This window comes from Muntiacus reevesi, chromosome 7 (assembly GCF_963930625.1).
Source record: "Muntiacus reevesi chromosome 7, mMunRee1.1, whole genome shotgun sequence".
NCBI lineage: Eukaryota > Metazoa > Chordata > Mammalia > Artiodactyla > Cervidae > Muntiacus > Muntiacus reevesi.
The window spans coordinates 12,438,585-12,462,682 of record NC_089255.1 but is presented as its reverse complement, the minus strand read 5'-3'; the positions used below and the strand labels follow the sequence as shown (position 1 = coordinate 12,462,682).

General features: G+C 48.5%; 1 protein-coding gene across 6 annotated transcripts in view; it reads right to left on the bottom strand.

The window, feature by feature from the left end:
• SLC24A1 (solute carrier family 24 member 1) overlaps window positions 1-24,098 on the bottom strand; it is a 76,385-nt gene that overhangs the window by 30,373 nt on the left and 21,914 nt on the right. For 4 of the 6 annotated variants that reach the window (XM_065941611.1, XM_065941608.1, XM_065941607.1 and 1 more), the window contains 5 exons: window positions 18,447-20,486; window positions 8,402-8,455; window positions 6,681-6,789; window positions 2,790-2,876; window positions 1,663-1,754 (listed from right to left, as the gene is read on the bottom strand). In XM_065941611.1, the coding sequence (XP_065797683.1) occupies window positions 1,663-1,754; window positions 2,790-2,876; window positions 6,681-6,789; window positions 8,402-8,455; window positions 18,447-20,333 (2,229 nt within the window). In that variant the 5' untranslated portion in view covers window positions 20,334-20,486. The remainder of the gene's footprint in view (window positions 1-1,662; window positions 1,755-2,789; window positions 2,877-6,680; window positions 6,790-8,401; window positions 8,456-18,446; window positions 20,487-24,098) is intronic. The other 2 variants (XM_065941610.1, XM_065941609.1) reach the window with 2 other exon arrangements.

Here is a 24,098-nt window from a genome sequence, read left to right as displayed (position 1 = left end):
CCTAGAGGATTTAAAGACATTCATGCCCAAGGACCCACCCCAGATATCCTGACTTCACTGCTTGAGAGTAGGCCCTGGGTAGTTTTTAAAGCTTCCCCAAGTTATTTTAATGTGCACCCAGGGTTCAGACCACCCAAAGATGTCAAATATTAGCATCTATGAGGCTTGTGCTTTCAGATGAGAATGAATAATTCCCGCCCTCCCTTCCCCACGGTAATCAGGAGAAAATGATGTCATTTAAATCAATAGCACCTTCTTCTCTGAGAACTGTCAACCCCAATAGCCCCCGACAGGTGGCTCCTTCACCCACGTCGCAGCCAAAGCACCCCGCTCTCCCTACCACAGTTGACTGGACGTAGGTTTGACCCCTGACCTGTGACCCGGTTTGAATGGATCTGCTGTCTTCTGAGACAGGGAGCCAGTCACTGGTTGACCCCACTGTGGACTGGAGGACTGGGGTAGCAGTTTAGGTCTAAGTGTGCTAATAAGGAGGCAGTGGAGGCAGGCTGCCAGGAGAATAAAGCCTGCACACAGCGAAGGACATGAGGGAGGGCGGGACACGCCGTGGGGCCAGCAGGGTCTCAGGCACCTTCCCAGGCCTAGGTCCAAGTCGCTGTGGGACCAAGTTTCACTTCCTGACCTGGGATCCCGGGAGACACCTCTGTATCCTCTCAACCCCTTTGACTTAAGCCAGCTGTAACTGGCCTACTCAGGACACTCACACTACCACTGAAGATGTCTTAGACACTGAACCCAAAGTTGCTGACTTAAGGATGAGATATAATTGAGTGCTTCTGGGTATCCAATAGAAGAGAATATCAGGGATGGCATTTGTAAACTAAACGCATATTACTGTCAGTCACTGAATCCTCACTGAGCACAGCCATTGCAGAGCATGGTGCTTCTGGGGCTGGCGGGGAGGCCAGGGGAGCAGTGGGAGACAGAGACCACTCAGACTTGGATCCTGCCTTCCGGAAGCTCATCGCCTCGCAGGGGCACTCAGAGAGATTCACAAGCAGAGGACAGGGAAGGCAGCGATAAGGGCCCTGAGAGGACCAGAGCACCATGGGCATTCTCACTGCGGGGATCAAGGAAGCTTTGTGGCAAAAGCGGCATTCACACTAGCTTGGAGGAATGCGTGAGATTAGGATATATGAAGATGTAGGGGAAAGGGGCATTCTGGAGGGAGGAGGCCATGTGAGCCAAGGCCTGGAGGTAAAAAGCATGGAGACAAGAAGTTCAGTTTGGCTGCAGCAAGGTGGGAGAGAGGCTGTGAGACTGTAAAGGCAGCAGTGTCAGAACTCAGGAAGCCCTGTGAACCAGGCTGAGGCACCTCGGAAGGTCCCAAGGCCTTTGCCCAGCAGCCCTTCTGCTGAGTTTCAGGCTGCCTGGCTTCACTGGACCCTAGCGGCTGACAGAACCCCAACAGTTACGCTCACATCTTTACAGCATGTGACAGTTGGCAACATATTCTCATACATATTATCTCACTCATACTAAGGTCTTACAGTGAATTAACCGGCCCCATAAGGTATGCGATCTTCAAAGAAAGTGCAATCCTCCAACAGCCATTTCCAACCTTCAGGAAGGACTGACTTTTGGATGGCAAGTGCTTCCCTGGGCCTCTCAAATTCTGCCACCTGGGAAGAGGCTTGTGCCTACCTGACTGCCAGGATCCTCCTCCTGATCTCCCTTGACGTCTGGAGCAGGGGCTGGTGTGACCGTGACCGCAGGGAGCTTGGCCGGCTCCTCCTCTTTAAAGGATAAACATGGGATAGGTCAGAAGAGTGTGCTGGGTGCTGAGTGCACCTGGATGGTGGGAATGGCTACAGGGCTATTGGATTTGTCCACTTCAGGGTCTCAGAAGGTCTGTTTGGGGCACTCCCCGTGAACCAGAGAAGGAAAATGATGTGACATCCTGTCCTGTCCTGTCCACAGAGATGTCTACACATGAGGACAGCTGGCAGAGCTCTCCTCTCTCTCCCAGGATTTCCAGGCATTTACATCCTGGCACTCTGGCCAAGGATACTGTGAACAGCTTGGGAGAGAGCGCAAAGCCCCACCCTCAGTGCCTGACCCTTCCCCTAACCAGCTGCATGGAGAGGAGCCCGATGCTTTCCAAGGCAGCAGCTAGGGAGCCTTGGAATAGGATGGTGGGAAAGAGAATCGTGAAGTCTGGAGATCTGGGTTTAGGTACAGGCTCTCTCACTTCTTGGCCGCCTGGCTCTGGACAAGCCACTTGATCTCTCTGAGCTTCAGTTTCCTTGTCTACAGAAGGGGAACAACGCTGCTGTACCCGCCTGCTGGGCGGATGAGGCAGGCCTGCAGAGCTGTGCAGAGCTGTCTCACTCCGTCGTCCCAGCGCCACGCGGGTGCTGGACTTCTGTGTCACCGGACCCCCGACAGCCCTCCGTGACTGGGGTTGCTGGTCTCAGACCAATTCCCTAGCAGCACTGTCCTTGTGTAGAAGCGACAGGAAGAAGAAACAGAGTCCAACAGACTCTCATCTGGGACAAGATTTAGCAAAGAAGTTCAGCACCCTCGCCAGGCCTTGAGGGGAGTACAGAGGGGAGTACAGAGGGGGCCGTACAGAGCTGCCCTCAGGCCTGCAGCCACGTCAGGAAGGGAGCACAGTGGGAGAAGGAGGCTGGACGACAGCGGGCATGGGGCAGCGCTAGCTCGTCACTCCGGCCGGCTGGCCCAGAGAGGGCAGAAGGCATGCCCAGACCCTGGATGACGGGAGGCAGGAAGGCGGCAGGAGAGACCAACTGGTCTCACCATCCCCTCACCTTCTGGTCTGCTCTCTGCTTTGGCCTGAGGCGTGGCTTTTGCCTCCTCAATCAAGGTCACCTCCTCCTTGTCCTTGGAGGGCCGGGCTGTGAATGAGAAAGGAACAACGTCTTATCCAGGACCGCAGTGTCCCTGCTACACCCTTCAGCCAACCTGGTCAGCTGACAGCCAGACCAGCTGAGCTGGGTGGAAAAAGTCTGGCCTGGAACTTGCAATATGCAGACTCTGGTCCTCCTAGGCCTATTCACAGTGCCCAATTCCCAAACTTTTGCCTTAAATTCCCTACACTGTCACTAACTAGCTATGACCTTCAGCTAGTCACTTCCCCGCTCTAGGCCTATTTCTTTCTGATAAAATGACATGATTAGACTTGGGGGCAACAAATAGTATTTATGTCCTTTATGAACTCATGTGATGGCTGCCTGGGTGCTGAATTGAGAATTCTGCTCCAAGCTTGGCTGCAGAGCACCATGATTCATTGATGATGTCTGAAATGGGCAGGGAATGGGAAAATAATGACAGGGAGGTGTTCCTGCAACCCTTGGACCAGACTGTAAGGCCTGCGGTTTACCGTCTATGAATTTACTAGAAGTTTTGCTCTGGCTCCAGGGGCACTACCGTGGCCATGTTCATAAGCCTCCCCTCTCCAGTGGGAAAGGGAAATGACAGATCGTCAGGCTCCTGTCACACTCCTTTCGACCTCAGACACCTGGAGCCCAAGCAGAGCCTCCTTCCGGACCCCTGTGCACGCCTTAGGCTTTGCTGGTTGTCCACAGGGCGTCATGCACAGAATGGTGCTGCCCTGATTTCCAGAAAAGAAAAATGGGGAAGTCAACTCTCTTTCAGTATGACTATGCTCCCGGCAACATGCCAAGGGCTGCACGTGTGTAATTTCAGCTGAGAGGCACAGAGACTGAGGTGCAGGGCCTCAGGAGGGTCCTGCTCACAGCTATGTAGGCCGCGAGGTGGGGACAGGGCACAGGTGACAGACAAAGCCACGGCGTCTATTCTGGGTTCCAGGTTGGCTCTGCCCCTGAGTGCCGGGTGGCCTTGGGAAGCCTGTGCACCCTCTCTAAAAAAGTAACAGTATGATATACTCGGAACACTGATGTAGGGGTCCAAGGGACAAAATAAACAAAAATACTTTAACTGCTGCAATTAAATATTGCTATGTTAGCTTAGATTTTGGAGCCAGATGCCTGGGTTTGTATCCTAGTTCAGCCACTTGTTAGCTGTGGATCCAGCAGGGTGATCCTCTGTACCTCAGACTCCTCACCTATAAAATCTTAAGAGAGTTGTTGAAGGAATACATAAATTTATATACGAACATGCTTAAATCAGCACCTTGCAGCTACAAGATACTACGTAAGTGTCAGCTATGACAATGATGAGCTGACAAAACTTGCTGAGAGCAGCTGTTCCACCGGGGAAGCATTTCTGCACCATTGAGGCCCAGCATTCCAGAGGGTCTGCCTTAGAAGGGACGCTGAAGATGCTCTAGTTCAGAACACCGGCACACTGTGAAGATTTGGGAATCAAACTCTGCCTGGGTCCAGAACAGGTCCAGAAATAGAAACAGGTCCGGAGTTTCCTTCTCTCACCTGTCTCCTGAACAACCAGGGTGGGTCAGCTGCAGCTGCCTCTGGCAATTGGCTCCACCCACAGAGCCATCACTCTGGCACCTGTGACCCCTTGAAGCATCCCATCCCAGTGGGCCTGCTCAGCAGGTCCCATCAGAACAGAGATGTCAGGAAGTGGGTCCTGCACTGCCTCCCTCATGCAGACAGCTCTAGTGCCCCACAGACACTGATCAAGCACTGCATCTTTTGGTGAAAAACACAAAGCTTATCCAAGGGCTCCCCTGGCCCCAGTCCTGGTGCCAAGAATACCTGTGAACTGTTGCTTGGAGGGGCTGGCAAGAAAACCAAATTTCCCTCTTTCCTCCTCCTTCTTCATCACACGCCCTAACCTCTCATTTCCCTTGCCGCTAATGAATGCAGGTCAGCTCCAGAGCCTTTCTCTGTTTCTTTGTCTCTTTCATATACACACGCACACATCCATGTGAAATCACCAGAAGAAGCATGAGGTTCTAGAGAGGTAAAGCCCCGCCCAGGGTAAGAGTTCAGACCACGGATCAGCTCTGTGGAAAGAGCTGGAACACTTGGAAAGGGCAGAAACATCTGGATAGCCATCTGAAAATAGCATACGGAAACACAAACATATATCTGGAAAATGCTGGGAACAAAGGCCTTCATCCCAGCCCCTCCTGGATGGAATCTCGGAGTGCAGGATCAGGGCCGGCTTCTCTGAGCAGGACTGCACGCCAGCAACATCAGCAAATCTTCCCCAGGAGGGCCGTTGCGTGCCCGCCACACACCCACACAAGACACGCTTGTCTTCCCGGGGATGATGGTCACTGGCTCCCCCAGCGCTTGTTTCCTCACGTGGCCTCTCGGCTCTCAGCGTGGCCAGATCATCTCCTTAGGATCAATCTCCTCTGACCTCGGCCTGGCCTGGACACGGCCTGGACTTCACATAATCCTGTTAGGACAAGTAGGCCAGCGGCAGCTGCTGGTCATGGAAGAGGCTCAGGCGGGGCCTCTGAAGGCCCATTCAGGAAAAGGGCTTTATCTTTAGGACTTTACTAGAGCTGGCAGTTCCACAGGAGAGCCAGGTCTAACCCAGGGACACAGCTTCTTTCATGGTGCCCTGGCTGGATACACCCCCAGCACTGACCACCCACAGGCTGCCGATGCTGCCGACTCCACCCCGAAACCCCAGGGGTGCTGTTTTTTTTGGAGCTGACATAGGGGTGGCTTCTCCCAATGTCTGTGGATGGTCAGCTTTGAGATTTTGTAGAGAAGGTTTGATCCCCTTATCTTTGACTCTACTTTTCACAGTATAATATGCTTGTCTTAAACAGCCAATATCCTATGTGAAGAAGATGCTGCAGGGTCTGAGAAATTCTGAAGCCCCTAAAATCTGTCCCTGGGCCTCACAGGTCAGTCTCTGGTGTCACCTTCAGCTCAGTCCCAGTCACCTGCCCAACTGCACTCCAACTCCTTGGCTTCTGCCCCAAAGCCAGTTTTCTTTGACGGGCCTCCTGCCTGGCTCCAGTGCTGCACCAGCGTCCCGGAGACACAGGTGCCCCGGGAGAATAGGAGAGTACCTGAGGATGCCCTTCGGGGCCTGCAAAGTGTATCCGAGACGGCTCTCTGAGGAAGCGGGGCAACAGGCAAGATGCGGTAGGTAGATGGTGAGAATCTCAGCTGTTTCTATCACTTGTCAAGTTGGACTTTAGCCTCCACTGCACTTTGGACCCTCACGACTCCCAGAAGTGGTCCTGCTGGCTCTTGGAGTGTCCTTTGGGATTCCTGGCTGGGAGAGGGGTCAGCCAGCTTCCTAGGGCTCCAGAGCTGAACCCAGAGCAAAGGAAGGTACCAGCCAGAACTTCCATCCGTGGGGCCCCACAGGAGGTGCCCCCAGAAGCAACCCTGGCCACACGATCTGGCTGGAGACTCTGTGGGACGTCGGGGCTGACTCACGGGAGTGGGCTCCGCAGGAAGTCACCGAGGGCGGCCCCCACATAGAGCAGCGCAGGGCACACGACCCTCAGGGCCACTCACTGCGGATGAACCCTGTCGTTTCACAGGAGGGACAGAGAGACAGGGAGGTGGTGGGTGTGCACAGCCAAGGACCGCAGCTCCTCAGGGTCCTCCAGGTAAGGCTTCCCACCGCCTGCCCTTACTGCCCACCCTCCTCCGCTAACTCTCCTCCCACTCCCACGTTCACCCCACTGCCTCTGTGTTTCACAAGTCCCAGTTCCCGTCCAGCTCAGAAGGGAAAGAGTGGACAGGGAGACCACGCAGGTCTGGGCAGGCCTCGCTTACCTTCCCCCAGAGGGTCCAGGCTGTGGAGCATGAGCTGGTAGATGGTGCTGCGGATGGTGCTGTTGTGCAGAGAGGCCGAGCTGCTCCCTCGGGTCAGCACGGACGAAAGCTGAGCAGGAAAGAGCCGCACAGGCCTCAGTGGGCCCCCGTCCGAGCCAGGGGAGGAGCCGCACGGGGGGCCTCACAAAAAGTAAAGATCAGGAGCCGTATCTCAACGTCCCCTCTCCCTTCACCTCAACAGGAGAGTTACAGCGCTTCCCTTCTCAGCCTCCCCTCAACTCTTCCACGACTGGTTAATTCTACATACCAAGTCATTCCCCAAGCTCTTGGCAGGGAGCAGACGATGTATATTAAGGACACCACATTCCTGAGGGTTTGTCCATCCCTGCAAGTCCCCCCTCTAAGAAACAGTCTCAGCCACACACCTCACAGACAGCCCCACCGTGCACACGCAGAGCCCCTGACAGTCCGCAAAGAACATCCTGGTGCTTGTCACTGCCCCACCCTAGAGACAGGCAAGGCTACGATACCCACCCACGGAAAAACTGAAAACTCAACAAGGCTGAGTGCTTAACTGTCTTTGGGGCGTAAATGAAGGAGTTAAGACAAGGACCCAGGTCTTCGGAATCCAGCATTTTCTTTTCTACCCATGTGCTCAGGAGACCTTCACAGGTACACACATACACACGTCTGTACATGTGACACACACTCATTCATGGCGTTAAAAAGAGACCAAAGGCCCAAAACGCAGTCACCTGCGCTCTGCTCACATCACCAAACTGAAACATAAAATACCTAACCTAACTGCAGATTCAACCCCTCCCAGGAATGTACTCTTAACCAGTGAGTATGGAATGACCTGGTTAGCACACTAGTGAGGTGATCTACTGATAGACCCCCCCAAAGGAAGGTGACCTTGTCTGAAGCAACCTGGAACTCCTTTCTATTTGCTAAATGGGATGCTGCCCAATTCAGGAATCACTGAATAAAGCCAATCTGATCTTTAAATGTACTCGGTTGGATTTTTTGTTCATTTTTACAATAGTGACACACACAGACACATCATCTGATTTACAAGGAAACATCCAAAGTCAGACACACCGCTCACTCAGCCCTCCCTTTCCCAACCAACCCTCTGGATCTGAACTCTTCTGCCATCTAGTGGCTATGGTCACACAATACTTCACAACAGGCCAAGGAATTTTCGTAGGACGGGGGAAGTTTCATTCGGGACCCAGCCTCTTCTAAGGTTCCCATACTTCTTCCCAAATGCCCCACAGGCCAAAGGCAGCTAAGACAAAGTTTTTCAGAAACCTCAGATCCCCTTGCCCCACCTTTCGTATGTTTCTCTTAGTTCTAGGGCATTCCAAAGCCACAAGTAATTTGGCTTTAAAACCAATCAGAGTGTTGGGGCTACAAACTGGGACTTGAGCTTGTCTAGTCCAGACATTTTACTGATGCAGAATCTGAGGCCCATGCTCACACAGGCAGTGAGCAGTGACATTCTGGGCTTAGCTCCCAAGCTAGCGCCCCCTCCAAGGCCACCTGGAGGTGACAGTCCCTCTGGCTCCCTCCCTGCTCACCCTGACAGAGTTCCCAGGAGCTTCCCAGGCTTGAGCCCAGCCCAGGATCCCCAGCTTCTGGGCCACAGCGCCCCAGGTCTGTAGTCATCCTCTGAAACCCTGCAGTGGCCCCCTGTGCAGACTCCACATGGCACCCACCTTCAGCTTCTTGTTATCCTGCTGCTCATCCACCACAACTGTCCCATCGCCCAGCTGCAAACAGGGACAGGAATCACAAGATGTTTAGAGAGACCCTCACCCTTCCTCCCTACTTCCCTCTCTCTCCAGGGAGCCCTCGTGGGGGACACAGAAACAAACCCAGATATAACCTGGCTTCAGAAAATGTTTCTAACATGTCCCAGCCTGGCCTTCCACAGTCTGGCTTCAGTCTGCATGCAGTATTCCCAGTCGAATGTGCCCACTCACTGATGCTCAGTAACCCCACCGACAGCTGTCTTTCAGTCCCCCAGTGCCACCCTCTTCACCCACCTCAAAATCCTCATCACATGGTCCCTCCTCCTCTGTTTGGAACCCTCTTCCCCCACCCGCCATGGTTCAGGTCTGCATTTATTATGTCACCTTCCTCTGGGAAGCTAAGGTGTGCATCTAATTCTCTCTTATGGACGTCCATTCTTTTCCTTCATAGCACCTTCCCCAATCTATTTGTATGCTATTTGTATGGGATACCCTGGTGGCTCAGACAGTGAAGAATCTGTCTGCAATGCATGAGATCTGGCTTCAATTCCTGGATTGGGAAGATCCCCTGGAGAAGGAAATGGCAACCCACTCCAGTAAGCGTGCCTAGAGAATTCCATGGACAGAAGAGCCTGGCGGGCTACAGTTCATGGGGTTACAAAGAGTAAGGCACAGCTGAGCAACCAACACTTCACTTTCATTTGTATGCTGGCAAACACAAATAAATTGACTGTCTCACTAGAACCTTAAAGATAGACTATCTGTTTCATTTATGATACCTGCTTATATGCCAAGCATAAGAACTCTGCCAGGCATTTTTAGCAAGGATTCAGTAAATACTGGTTGAATCAGTGAACAGTCTCCTATAGATATCTAACCTATTCCAACTCCTTGTCCCCTTGTTCATACCTTTCCTCTCTGCCTTCTCCATTCCTCTATGCCTACCAATTTTTCAGAAAATTCTGAGTGAATTCTTACATAAAGCTTTCCCAAATGGTCCCTTCCACCCCTGCTCCAACCCTCACTTCACTGTCTACAATACCTCTCTCCTCAAAAGTCATGTAACAACAGTGAACACAAAACCTGGCTCTATAATCAAATAAGTGCTAGTGTCCTGGGGAAGCTGCAGGGCAGCCAGCAGGGGAGAGGGACAGACCCAGAAAGCCCAAGATGGAGAATCGTTAATCCACAGTACTCTGCATCACTAGCTTGCCACTCTCACGACAGAGGATGAGGTGGCTGGATGGCTTCACTAACTCAATGGACATGAGTTTGAGCAAGCTCCCAGAGACGGTGAAGGACAGGGAAGCCTGGCATGCTGCAGTCCATGGGGTCGCAAAGAGTCGGACATGACTGAGCAACTGAAAAACAACAGCAAGTACCATTCAAACTATCTTTAAAACTCACTGCTGTTCACACACACTAGCTGTCTATGCAGCGAGACCTCAGATTTCCTGAGCTATGATACAGTCCTCTCTGTTCTCCGAACCTGCAGTACAGTGTCTTATACACAGCAGAGGCTCAGCAAAGGAGAGTTGGATGATGAGATGTGCCAAGTGACCTCGAGGGCCATCTGCAGACAGCAGGGTCACCAATGGCCTCCCCCAGTAATTGTCTTTACCTTACCACTGCCTCCTCCACCCCATCAACCTCCATGGCAAGAAGAAGAACGGGACTTACTACACTCCCATCTCTGCCTGATCAGAAAATGCAGAAAATGCTGCCTGATTCGGGGCTACCCGACATTTATCCACCCAATTTGCTTATTCATTCAGTTCTTACTTTCTGAGCACCTGCTGCCTACCTGGAACCGTGCTAGTGTTATGGGGATACAAAGGTGTCCAGGGCATGGATTCTAGTTACAGAAAGGAATCAAGACCAATGGTAACATCAACACATACCAAAGCAGAGTGCGCCTGAAGAAATGAGACATAGATAAAGGTTCTATGCTAGGATGGACATGGAAGCCTCTGAAAAGCAGGTGAAATCTAGGTCATCTTTGAAGCATGGTAGAGGTTTGAATGTTTGGACACACAATGTTGAATGGATAAACAAACATACAGTGAATGAAACAAAATAGAAACCACCAATATGACTATGAAGGGGGCACTGTGGACTTTTTGGACAAATCTGTTCTTTCATGACACTGGGATACAGGAGGTTACAGCACCAAACCCCACAACCCAGCCACCTCACTATTTATTATGTCCAATTCTCACCAGTGAGTTCTTAGAAATATGAGCTGTCAAGCTACCCTGTGGGATGAATGGTTCTGTCCACAAAAGGAAAGGAGAGACTGACTTTTACCCCATGAAGCACATGCCTAATGATTTCTCTTCCATTCAGACTTATTTAAATCAAAGTACTTCTCTATGGGTTCACTCTTCCTTGTACATATCAACATCTTCTACCCTCGGTAGGCACATCTAACTTTGTGAAGCCCCTCACATGCATTTTCTCACTTGACACTAACTCTACGAAACAGACAAGACTAGTATGATTGCTACCTTGGCAGATAACAAGACAGAGACGCAGAAGGCATCTGTGACTTGCCCACACTCACAACAATAGTGTCAGAATTCCCAATCTCCTAATCTCTTTTCAGAGGTTTGTTTTTGTTGTTACTTTTACTAAATCACATGAAGTCAAATTTATATTTCCTAGTGGCTCTGCTTCAAATTTTTGACATTTCAGGTAAATGAATGTAAATGTCTGCCTACATTTCAGTGTGACAGATGGGTTGATATATGGGTACTGGTTCCGGCAACGAGGTGCTTTCAGAGTATGCCCTTGTTACAAACACATTCCCCCATGTACCTCTCACAGCACACCAATCAGCCCCCTCTTTCTTCAGTCCCACCACTCCCACCGTCTCCTCATGAAAATTAACCAAGAGACTGAGGAAATTAAAGATGTCTTTCATACCAGCCAAGCCCCCAACACCTGTGAGGCATCTTGATGAGGATGAGTGACAGGGTCCCTTGCAGCCGCTCATGGGAATGTTGGCGAACAGGGCAACCCCTCAGGGGGCTTGTCCTCCCGACCTCCAGTTCCTATCTCCCACCCATGCAGCAGTTAATCACTGACCTCTCCCTTTCTAGATCATCCAAGACACAGTTCCTAAACTGTACATGGTAGTCTGTGATATTTTTTTAGACATTCATTCAATAAAGATTTTCTAAATCCCTGGTCTGAGCCCTAACTTCACTGAATACAGTCTAGCACCCTGATCCACTCATCTGTGTCTAGGCTGGAAACCTGAAAGTCTACCCATATTCCTCCCCTCACAGCTCATGTACAACTGTCAGACCTAGCTCCTGAAAGTCCTCAAATGTGGCCTCATTTCTCTATTCTCCTGCCTACAATCCCATAACAGTCTCCTGACTCCTAGTCTGTTCTTCTGTTCACTGTTCACCCCTCAGTCAGAGTGAATTTCTGGGAGAAGGACATCAGGTCCCTTCCCTGCACCTTGGGGGCCCAGTGTCCTTGGGGGGTAGTCTCCTCAGCTAAGCATATTCTAGCCTCCTGCTTACCTGCAGTCCAGTGCTTGCCCGACAGCAACAGAATGTAAGCCACATGTGTAATTTTTGTTTTTTCAGTGGTCACATTTTTAAACAGTAAAAGAAACAGGTGAAATGAATTTTAATAATGCACTTTAACTCAATATATCAAAATTATAGTTCAACGTGATAAATTTTAAAATGTTAACAAGCAATTTTACCTTTTTTCTCATACATGTGTGCTCATTTGCTCAGTCATGTCCGACTCTTTGAGACCCCATGGACTACAGCCCGCCAGGCTCCTCTGTCTCTGGGATTTCCCAGGCAAGAATACTGGAGTGGGTTGCCATTTCCTCCTCCAGGGGATCGTTCCAACCCAGAGACTGAACCCACATCTCCTGTACTGGCAGGCAGATTCTTTACCACTGAACCACCTGGGAAGCCCCTTTTTTTCAAACTAACCCTTTGAAACCCTTCATACTTACAGCACATTGCAATTCAGACCAGCCTCACTTCAAGAACTCAGTAGCTAGAAGTACATTATTAAAATTAGTCTCACCCGCTTTTTTAAAAACTGTTTAAAAATGTGCCTTGGCATGCATAAAGGCCAGGGGAAGGAAAGAGGGTGAAGCTACACTGGCCTTTACACACGCCTAGGAGACTACTATCCCTTCTTCCATCAGTCAACCCCTGCCTGTCCTTCAAGATTCAGCTAAGCATCACCTCCCCTACGAAGCCTTCCTTGACTTTCTGTTGAGATGTCCATTCTCAGCAGTGCTAAATCCCTCAGCACTTAACTATATCATTACACATGATCCGGTAAAGTTTAGTCTTACTTTTCTGTCTTCCCCACTAAGGGGAATTTACCACAGAACTGATAAAGCTTAAACTTCAGGGTCCATCTCTCCCCTACACAACCCTTTCCAAGGCCTCATGTTTAATTTTGTAGCAATGGCTTTATACTCCTTTTCTTAAAGAGTGTCAGACCCCACAAAACCTGGATCAACTCCTGTTCCTCTGGCAGGCTGAGCCGCTTGTGGGCTGGGACTGTGCCTTATTTCTGACTGTATCCCCAGTTCCTACACAGGTCTCTGACAAAGAGAGTCCATAAATATTTGCCAAATAAACAAACATTGGAGTTCTTTAGGGCTTAATCCTAAACTCTCTCTCTCTCCCCCTCTCCCTCTCTTTCAGAGTAGCATCAGCTGGTCCTTGATTTTAATAACCATACATTTGTTGGTAATTCACAAATTTCTACTTGCAGCCCTGACTTTGTTCATAAGCTTTAAGTCCACTTGTGCAACTGCCTCTTAGAGGCACCCACTTGGAGGTGACATAAACCCTCAAACTCATTCCAGGGTGCGAACTTGTGTCTCCCCCGAACGTGTTCTTCCTATACTTGTCCTTTTCTCACTAGATGGCACCACCATATACCCTGCTGCTCAAGCCAAACTCCTTGACTTCCTCTCACTGACCCTCCACATCCACACTACCACCAAGTCCAGATGATTCCGTCTTCAACATACCTCTCAAAGATACACACACAGATATATGCTGGATAGTTACAATAACCTCCTAACTGGACTCCCTGCTTCCACCCTTGCACACCTACCATTCACTTTGTACACAGCAGTTAGGCAGTAACTTTAAACATGCTTCCTCATCACATCATTTCCCACTGAACTTCAGACAAAACCCAAACTCCATATGTGAGCCACAGGGCCCCGAGGAAGCAGCTGTCCCCTTGCTCACTAAGTGTCTGCTGTTGCTATTCAGTTGCTAAGCTGTGTCCCCACTCTCTGCAACCCAATGGGCTGCAGCCTGCAGGCTCCTCCGTCCATGGGATTTCCCAGGCAAGAATCCTGACCTCTAATTCTTTCCTCTAATGCATCAAGGTCTGTCCCTGCTCTGAGGCTTTGCAAATGTTTCCTTGTCTTCCCCTATGGAGCACGGGGAAGAAATCCAGAAGAAGCCTCATCCTCATGTCTACTTAGACTTCTCCTCCGAGAGGCCTCCCTTGCTCTCCCTGGCTGAAGGGGGCCCACTGCCTTCGCTCTCCATCACGTGCACTGCTTACTGTCTTCACAGCACTTTTCATACTTGGAAATATGTTAACTTATTTTACTTGTTTATCATCCACATGCCCACTCCCCCACACTAAAACATTTTCTGTTAGTTTTATATCTCCAGTTTATTCAGGTGGCAGAGCATCTAGAAATCATGCTGTTTTTTTGGAGAACACCATGATTACCTAATTTCATATTTAATCCCATCACATACACTAGGGAAAAAAAGATTACCCTGTTGTATGAGTACATGTAAAATCTCAAAAAGAAATTTTACACACATCTATAGAAAAAAATAAGTCATTCTAAAATGTGTGATCAGATGTTTGAGTTTTTCTGTTAATATTTGCCTGTTTCTTATGATTCATTTTCTCCTCTGCTAGCACCCAGCAGCAGATGAATGCTGAAGCTTAAGAAAATTTTATGGGGAAAAGAAGCCTTAACACTGAGGATTCGATTCTTGCCATATTTTCTTGATAACTAGGGAGAAGCTGACTATTATTTAAGAATTTAGGGAACTCTTGGTGGTCCAGTGGTTAGGACTCCATGCTCTCACTGCCAAGGGCCTGGGTTTGATCCCTGGATGGGGAACTAAGATCCCACAAGCCGCATGCTGCAGCCGGGAAAAAAAAGAGAGAAAAACAGAGGCGGGAACCCCTCAGACTAACTAGGGTGAGTGCTCTGGGAGCACTGTGGACTATCTGCAGCTAGCAAGGGCAGACCCAGAGGCAGGAAGGGCGCTGGTGGCTGCTTCTTGTTCACAGCAGACAGCTGGCTCTCTGGCAGCACAGACACTGGAATAAATGTTAACCCTGACCAGAGGGGGAAGACTGGTTCCTAAAGAGGCACCAGGTTTGTCTGCTTGGGATTCCTGTTCGTTGGTTTTAAAAAAGAAAAAAATCCCTGCCAGGAAGAAAATAGCCTGTAGCACAATGAAGAAAGAGTGACAGACTTCTTCCTGGGGTTTCACATTCTGAAGTATGCTCACAGGCAGAATGTGGATATGGGGTTTCCAAAGGAGCCTGGACCAGTCTCATTCCCCACCTTGCGTATCTTTTCACCACTGATGCTCTGTGGTGAAGGGTTGTCTCGCCAACCAGAATCTCATGCAGACAGCCGGTTCTTTCTACCTAAGCCTGCATGCAGGATCTCAGTTCCCCAAGCAGGGCCTGAACCTGGGCCATGGTAGTGAAAGCCCAGAATCCTAACCACTAGGCCACCAGAGAACTCCCGTCTTGCAGGGTTTTACTGAAAAGTTGGTGAGGTGATGTACATGTGTCATAGCCCCCCACAAGTGTGGATTCCTTTCCCTACTCCCTTTTCTCTGTAATCTGGAGACCCTGACCTGTCAGAAGAACAGTTTGTTTCCCTGAGGAAAGAACCAAATACTTATAGAGCTTCTGCTAGGGATGAGGCATTGAGCTCCCTTTGGGAGCTACAAAGATTATTTCCTCTATTTAATAGCAATGATGAGCCTAATCCCACGGCCACACCTCACCCCCAGCTGCCAAGAGAGGAAGGGAGAGGCCCAAGTGTCTTTCCTGTTCCTGGGAGCTGGCTCCCACTGCCCTCCACTTCTCTTTCCCCTGCTTAAACTTCCTGAGCAGCGGTGGCTCAGACTCCTCCCCAGCCCTCCTCCTCCTTGACTCCTGACCACTCTGTCTGCCCTTCCCTACTCCTGACTCCCTTCCCTCTGGGGCACGGCTGACTTACTAAGCCTAGCTTCCCTGCCTTCTCCAAGTGATGCTCAAAGGGACCCATTAGCCAGGGAAGAGGTGTCAACTGATAGGTCAGTGTGAGTGAGGTACAAGGCATGCTTATTTTTGAGTTAAAGTTTCATAGTTAAAGTTACAGTAAGGTAATTTGCAGGGGTGAGTACACACCCTTGCATAAACCACAAAAATGAGCACCAGCACAGAAAAGGGAGTAGGGAAAAGAATCCACACGTGTGGAGGCCCTGTGACATATGTACAACATCTTAACAACTTTTCAGTAAAACCCTGCAAGAGAGGAGTTCTCTGGTGGCCTATTGGTTAGGATTCTGGGCTCTCACTACCATGGCCCAGGTTCAGACCCTGGGTGGGGAACATGGCCAAAAAAGAAAAGAAAAACACAGACCAAAGATTGGATTTTCAGAGAATTGCTTGAAGAATTCAAACAGAATGGCTTGTCTCAGACTGTCAGTGAAGGACAGGTTAATTTATCTCCCTCTAAGAAGACCATAGGTCTTGGGCAGCCAAACACAGACATAATGCTACAAGCAAAGGGAGTTACACCTCTCTCTGGCTATAAGAAACCTGGGGTGAAACTGCAAATCCACATGTTTTCAAAAACCATTTCTAAATAGTTATAGCTTCTTAATTATTTGGACTAATTTTTAGAAGGCAGCTGTTCTTGCCAGACAGTCCTAACTACAGGTTTTCAATTTTAAATAAGTACAAATTTACTTTCAAGGACAGCCAGTATTTCGACTTGGTTTTTTTTTTTAATAATGCTATTAATTAAAATTCATACTGGGTCCATTTTAATAAACAGATAAGAACAGCTGTAATTAGCACTGGTCTCACTGCTTGGCAGAGAGCTGCTACGAAAGACCTTGAACAGTCTTTAAGTAAGTTACAAATTCTCTTTTGAAATCACAATTATACTTTACTTGTTTGGCAAGCTTTGTCTAGTTCTGATAAAATGGAAAATCGAGAATCTGCAGCATTTAAAGGAAAACAGAATTACTATGAAGGACTGAGAGGAAAGTCAGAGGCATTTTGAGAACTGCTGGTCTAGCATACACCAAACCACAGATGCTTCCCAGAAGAGTAGCAGGATTCACAGCCACCTTCAGCAAAGCCTGCCCTGAAAGCTTCCTTAGGAAAGAGGCCCCTGTTTGTTTAAACGAGGTAACGCTCTCAGCCTCCCTTTCTTTTTGAAGCCTCTGGCTTCTTAGAGCAGTCATTTGGGAAGATAGCACTGAATGGGAAGTTAGGATACCAAGGGTTCCCATTCCAGTTTGGAAACCTTCTGGCTATCCAACCTTGGGCAGGATATTTCTCCTTTTTGAGCCACCACACAAAAGTACTAATTGAAGGTCAGTTGATCAGACAGATAACTGCTGTGTTGGGCCTGCCAAAACTGAACTCACTTAGACACAGGACATTATCAATGAATGTCAGAGCTAAACAGAACCTTTTCATGATTAGCTGGACTCTGTCATTTCCCCCAGAGATGGGAAGGGGTCTGTCCAAGGTCACACAGTTAGAAGGGGCCTTGGATTAGAACCCGTGTTTCTCAATTCAGTTCCATGCTCTGAACACCACACGTTATCTCAGAAGTCTTAAAGGAATTACATTTCATTTCCTTTGTACCACGTAGCTCTGAGATGTATTGCTGAGTTTGGTCTCCATCCTGCCCACTCATCAAAACTGTGCTGGATTAAGCAGCTAAGTCCTTCTACTCTTTGCACGCAAAATTCTGCTCACACTAGTGGCTTCTCTGAGATCTGAAACAGGCAGGCTATGAGCCAACCTTTGCCCAAACTCACCTTTAGGAGCATGAGAGAAATGAGGTCTGTGTTCCCTAGGGTACTCTCACTTTTGACTCTCAAGGAACAAAAAACTTCGGGATAGATGTTAAGAGATCACTTCTCCAGTTAAATCTCACTGTCCAGATTATTGACTCAAGCAATGAATTTAGCAGGAAAGTCCCTCACAGAGGCAGAGAAATTCTTGGAATGGAACTGTGGAGTCAGAAGAAAGCCCCAGAGCTGGAGCTCTCAATATGTGATCTCCAGTCAGCACCAAAACAGAGCTCTACCCCAAGGCTGGCTTGTCAGAGGATGAGAGGAGCTCCCGCCTCCAATATTTTAAAAACCAAACAAAGCTCAAATAACCTCCTCCTTCTCAGACCCTAACCAAGCTACCAGCCCTGCACCACCACCCCCCTGCCCCAGTCTGGAATGTGAACAAACAGGATTAAATGAAAGTAAGGGTGCTAGATAAACCCTAAACACCATGCACATGGAAAAGATTATCATTTTTCCCTGCCTGATATCTCCTTGGACATTCTCCAAAGCCCAGTTCAAATGTCATTTCTGAAGACCCAATCCAACCAACCTGGGTTCATCCTAGCTCCACCAATTTTCTCTGTGACATTGAACAAATGGTTTAACTTCACTAGGCCTCAGTTTCTTCCCCTGCCAATGGGGGATCATAATAATAACCATTTTATGGGATGATTAGGTGTTGACCCAAGGTCATTCTTGCAAAAGGCCCAGCATGGCACCTGGCAGAGAATAGGACTCTATAAATATTGAATGGACTGCGAGGGAACCAGAACACTCACTCATCTCTTGAGGTCTGATCCAGCATTTTTCATTCTTCAGTCCCTGCCTTTCCCCCCTGCTCTTTTGCCCAAAAGGGACTAAACAAACCTTAGCCAATCTGCTCTTACCTTGCTGAGGTCCCCTAGGGCCGTGACCTTGGCCACTGGCCTCTTGTTGAGCTGCTCCTTCACCCAGAACTCGAGCTGTTTGTTCCACTTCATAGTGAACACATAGAAGGCATAAGCCAGCAGCAGTAGCACGCTCTCCCACCACGCAATGAGGCTATCCAGGAAGAAGAGGATGAGCATCATTAGGTCAAAGATGTAGAAGGTGATGTCACGGAACAAGGGCCACCAGGTGAGGTTGAGGATCTCCCGGGAGAAGAGGGCACAAGTGCCAATGACAAAGAGGATGTTGAACACTGCAGAGCCCACTATAGTGCCAATGCCCACATTGCTGTGGGAGATGAAGACGCCGATGAGGGAGGTGAAGAGCTCAGGGGCAGAGCCTCCAGCAGCCATAAATGTAGCACCTGCCACATCCTCAGAGATCTGCAGCTTGTCTGTGATGACGCCCAAGGCAGGGACAAAGTACTCATCGCAAACGATGGCCAAGGCTACAAACACATACATCATGCCAAAGATGTGCAGGACCACCCAGCCCTGCCTCCGCTCCTCCACACTGAACAGGTCTCGGGGGTACTCTGCCTTGGGGTGCAGGTCCGGCCTCCCGGAAGGCAACACTGAGGGGCCAGGAGTCTGTGGAATCACAGCTGTTGTACGACTGGGGGAAGGGGCAGTGGGTGCAACTGGGGCTGGCTCCACCACCAGGCAGTGGCGGACCTGGATGGTCGGATTTGGCCTGACCCTGGGAGTTGCTGGGGTGCTGGGTGCTTTGGAAGGGTTCTTCAAAAGCCTCCTGAAGGTGGTTGAGGATATTCTGATGGTCGGTGCACTGGTTCTGGACAAGGGATTCCTGACGTTCCAAGCAGCAGTCGAAGCTCTGGCTTCTGCTGGGCTGCCGCGTGTCACGGTGCTTATTGTCACCTGCCCCTTGGAGACGGCCGCAGTGCGCTCCAGGACCATTCCCTGGGGTGTTGTCAGGGGGTTTTTTCCCACCAACCCCTGGTGGTTGACTGAGCTATTACTGTCCACTCTTTTGGGGGTAGGCAGGGTCTTCTTTTCTACCACATTTCTTGGAGAAGTTAAGGTGTCTGTTTCTAAGTCACTTAACAGGAAGGTTGGGGTGTTATCAGTTATTCCCTTGAGAGGAGCTGGGGTGGTTTTCTCTACTAGTCTCTTGGGGGGGTTGGTCTCCAACATTTTCTTGGTTGCCATAATTTCACTGTCTTTCATTGTTGTTCTGGAGGTGATCCCATGGCTCCTTGGCATTGTCATGAGTGTGGACGGGGCATAACTGTTTACCATTCTACCAAATGGGGATGGGGAGTATTTCTCCACCTTACCCCTGGATTGAGTAGGGCGGGAGCTCTTTACTTCTCCCCTGGGTGTCGCAGGGGTATAATTATTTACCATTGGTCTGCTTTGAGTGTAGTGATTCAGTACTCCTCTGGGTGTGGCTGAGGTGTCTTCCTTCACTTTTCCTGTGCCTGTTGGTGTTGGGCTGTAGTTATTCTTGGGTATTGTTGGAGTGATGCTGGCTGTTCTTCTAGGTGTACTGGGGGTGTTCTTCATCGCTATGCCAGGTGTTGTTCCATCTCTGCCTGCTGTGGCTTCGGGTGCCCATGCCTCAACCTCCATTTCAGAGATAGGTTTTGAAGTCTCACTGCTCACCATCAACATCTCCTTGTTGGAAAGGTCCCGGCTGGCTACTTTTACAGGGTGTTGGGAAGAGACTGCTGCCCACAGTGTGGGGAGGCCCTGCGGGCTCGTCAGGTACTGGTAGGTGGAACCTATGATCAGCATTCCCAACAGGAAGAGGGGGCGACTCCAATGAAGCCGCTTTGGCCAGAGTGACCGCCTCTCCTGTGCCCCCATCCTGATCAATTTCCCCATGATGGCCAGTTATGCCTGGCTATAGAAAGCCTCTCATTCTGTCCACAGGAAGATGGGGGATGCTCTGGGATTCAGATTAGAAATCAGAGAAGTCCTCCATGAAGGACATGGAAGAAATCCTCCATGAAGTCCAGCCAGGGGGTAACCACAAACCTATAAAGAAAAAAAAAAGACAAGGTTATTTGCTCCTAAAAGGACAGGTGGGATCCACCAAACCCTCACCTGGAAGAGTGACTATTCACACTGGGGCCTTTGTTGTGAAGGTAATTGTTTCTGCTGGGAAAACAAAAAAATAAAACCCTATCCTTTGTTCTAGGAGACAATGCTTCCTCATGGGAAAAAGAGCATCTCAGGGTCCTCATTGCTGCGTAGGCATGCCAGCAGCCAAGGTTCCTAAGCTAGGTCTACCCAGCCCTCCTTGGGATCCTTGCAAAAGTTCTGCCCACACTCCTCAGGTTCAGCCAGAGTTGCTGAGAGCTCATTCATCTGTAGCTAGTGCCCCAGGCCACAGATCTTAACTTACTAAAGGCAAAAAGGAAGTAAGGAGACATGATTTTAAGCATTAGACAGAAAGAGGCAGTAATGGAAAGCAGTTCCAGAGATATCGAGGCTCTATGTGTTTTTACTGGACTGACTGAAAACGATTCCACCATCATTCAGAGAGGACAAAGCCTAAAAGCCAATGTCACAAAGCTCCCTAGAAGCTTTATGTGGTGTCATGGGAGGAATATGGGGAATAGAGTCAAGGGTTGGGTTCCCAGACCTGATGCTTACTAGCTGGGTCACCCTGGACAGGCTGAACCTCAGCACCTCATATGTAAAATGGGCATGCTAACATATACTTTGATTATGCAAAGATTATCTCTGAAAGGACATCCGGAAAAGAGAAACTAAGGACCCAGGATCAGAGGGAGACTTCTTTTTCAGTAAATTCTATTGTTTAGTCTGTTTAACCTTTTTATCATGTGTGTATTATAACTTTATAAATTTAATTTCATAGAAATAATAATAGTAATAATAATACCTATATAGGTAAATAGCAATAACAATACCTATGTCATGGGAATGTTGGGACAGAAAAAACATATAAGGTCTATGAAAACCACTGTACAGAATCAATGCCCCATATGGGTTAATTTTATATAAGGACTCAGGAGGGAAGAATATTTAAGGCCCAGTCCAAGTAAATATTAAATCTCTAATCAACATCCACAGATTATTACAAAACAATAACTAGAAATTATCAGTTTTGCATATAAAGTAATACATTAGAAATTAAATGAATAACATAGAATCTTAGGTCAGTAAAGGCAGAATGAATTACATCATTTAATACAACTCCCCATTTGAGACATGAAGAAACTGAGGTCCAGAGAGATGTGACTTGCTCAACATCACACAGCTAGTGAGCAGCAGTGCAGATGAGCTTTGTAAGGAACCAGTCTTTCCGGACATACCACTCTAATTAGCAATGCAAATACAGCTGTCTTAAAAAGCAAAAAGAGAATTATGAAATAAACGAATTTCCTTCTTTGTCCTTGATTCCTATAATTGTCTTTCCACCATCTCCCTGTCCACCCTATCCTTTGTCATATATTCAACACTCTGAATCTGCTAAAGAAACTTTGGAGAGTATCTCTTTCTGATGTTATGTAACAGAGCTGAGCTGGCACCCCAGCTGGTCCCTCCTACCTAATCGCATCATTTACCTTCAAACCTGGACATCTGGGTGTCTTCTCAGTTCTGGAAACTTGTCAGAATCAGGGTCTTAAAGAGTGGGTCTGAAGCTGTACAGCAGAGAACACCCCATTCTCCTGTCCCCTGACCCTATGGAACCCTAATTCAAGGCAGGGTCAGGTGTGAAGGGCGTCTCAGGGGAAGGATATCCAATCCCAGCTAATACCCGCCTCTAAGAAGCTTATCAGGGCATTGTACAAGTTCTCAGTCCCACTGCCTCTACCAGAGCCTGTGAGAGTAGACCTTCCACCAGAGACATAGGTGGGTTCTCTGTGGGCCTCTACATTCAAGTGGGAAATGGTGGGAACTTCTCAAACTTATTTCTAAGCTCTGAGAATGAGCAGGTATCCACGGTTCCCATGCTTAGGGGGAAGATAGATTTGAAAAGATTTAGAAGGCACTCTCGGAACCAAGAGAAAATGTTTGAGGCTTAAAAGATCAGATGACCTCAGTTAGCACCAGGCTCTGTTTGCTACTGTGTGATTCTAAATGTAATTTAAATGTAAATGCAGAGATAATAACACCTGTCCTACCTATCTGTAGGGTGGATGTGAGAATCAAAGTTAAAAATAAGGGAATATCCACTCAATTTTGCTGTGACTCTAAAACTGCTTTCAGAAATAAAATCTATTTTTAAAAGTCAGGGAATGTGGAGGAAATACTTTATAAACTTTAAAGCATTTCACACCTAAAAATATTTTTTATCAGGTCTAAGGGAAATTCTTGGAGGAGAGGGCGCTGACAGATCACCCCAGTGCAGGTTGGTACATATTGTCAACTGAAAAAAAATACACAACCTAAAAGTGGAAAATTGGTACCTCCCTGGAGGCCCAGTGGTTAAGAATCTGCCTGCCAATGCACGGAACACAGGTTCGATCCCTGGTCCTGGACGATCCCACATGCCAAGGGGCAACTAAGCCTAAGTACCACAAAACACTGAGCCCACGTGCCTAGAGCTTGCGCTTCTCAACAAGAGAAGCCACCGCAGTGAAAAACCTGTGGACCACAACCAGAGAGTAGACCCCGCCTGCCGCAACAAGAGAAAGCCTGCACGCAGCAATGAACACCCAATACAGTCATAAATAAATAAATAAACAATGTTTAAGTGGAGAATTATGTTTATTTGGGGCATTATTGAGGACTTAACCTGGAATACAACCTCTGAGATAGCTCTGAGGGACTGTTGCAAAGAGCTATGGGAGGTGTCAGAGTTTTTGCCAAAAAAAACAAACAAACCAGGTAGTCAAAATCAAAAGATTACTGCCAGTTAAAGAAAAACAGACATCTCAAGTTGAGTTTACCAGTTTTCTATGTATGGAATAGTGCAAGAATCTGGGCTTAATGAAATTACTCCTTTGATATACACCTTACCTATGGTAGTGGGGGCAGCGGCAGAGGCCAATGGCTCGATGGCCATAACATCCTTTATTTACTGATATGGCAAGTGTTATTCTTTGCCCATAGCACCTCCTCTAGGTCATAAATCTGACCAACATTTAGGAGGCATTTTATGACCAATTTTGCCCCATGGCACTAGGCCCGTCAGTTCAGTTCAGTTGCTCAGTCATGTCCGACTCTTTGCAAGCCCATGGACTGAATCATGCCAGGCTTCCCTGTCCATCACCAACTCCCAGAGCTTGCTGAAACTCATGTTCATCAAGTTGGTGATGCCATCCAACCATCTTATCCTCTGTCATCCCCTTCTCCTCCTGCTTTCAATCTTTCCCAGCATCAGGGTCTTTTCCAATGAGTCCGTTCTTTGCATCAGGCGGCCAAAGTATTGGAGCTTCAGCTTCAGCATCAGACCTTCCAGTGAATATTCATCAGGACTGATTTCCTTTAGGATTAACTGGTTTGATCTCCTTGCAGTCCAAGAGACTTTCCAGCATCTTCTCCAACACCACAGTTCAAAAGCATCAATTCTTTGGATCAGGCAAAGATTCTGTTGATAGGTTAATGTGCTAATTTTGGATCAGGCCCTATTGATAATCTAAAATTCTCTGGAATACCCTTGTGGCCCAGTGGTTA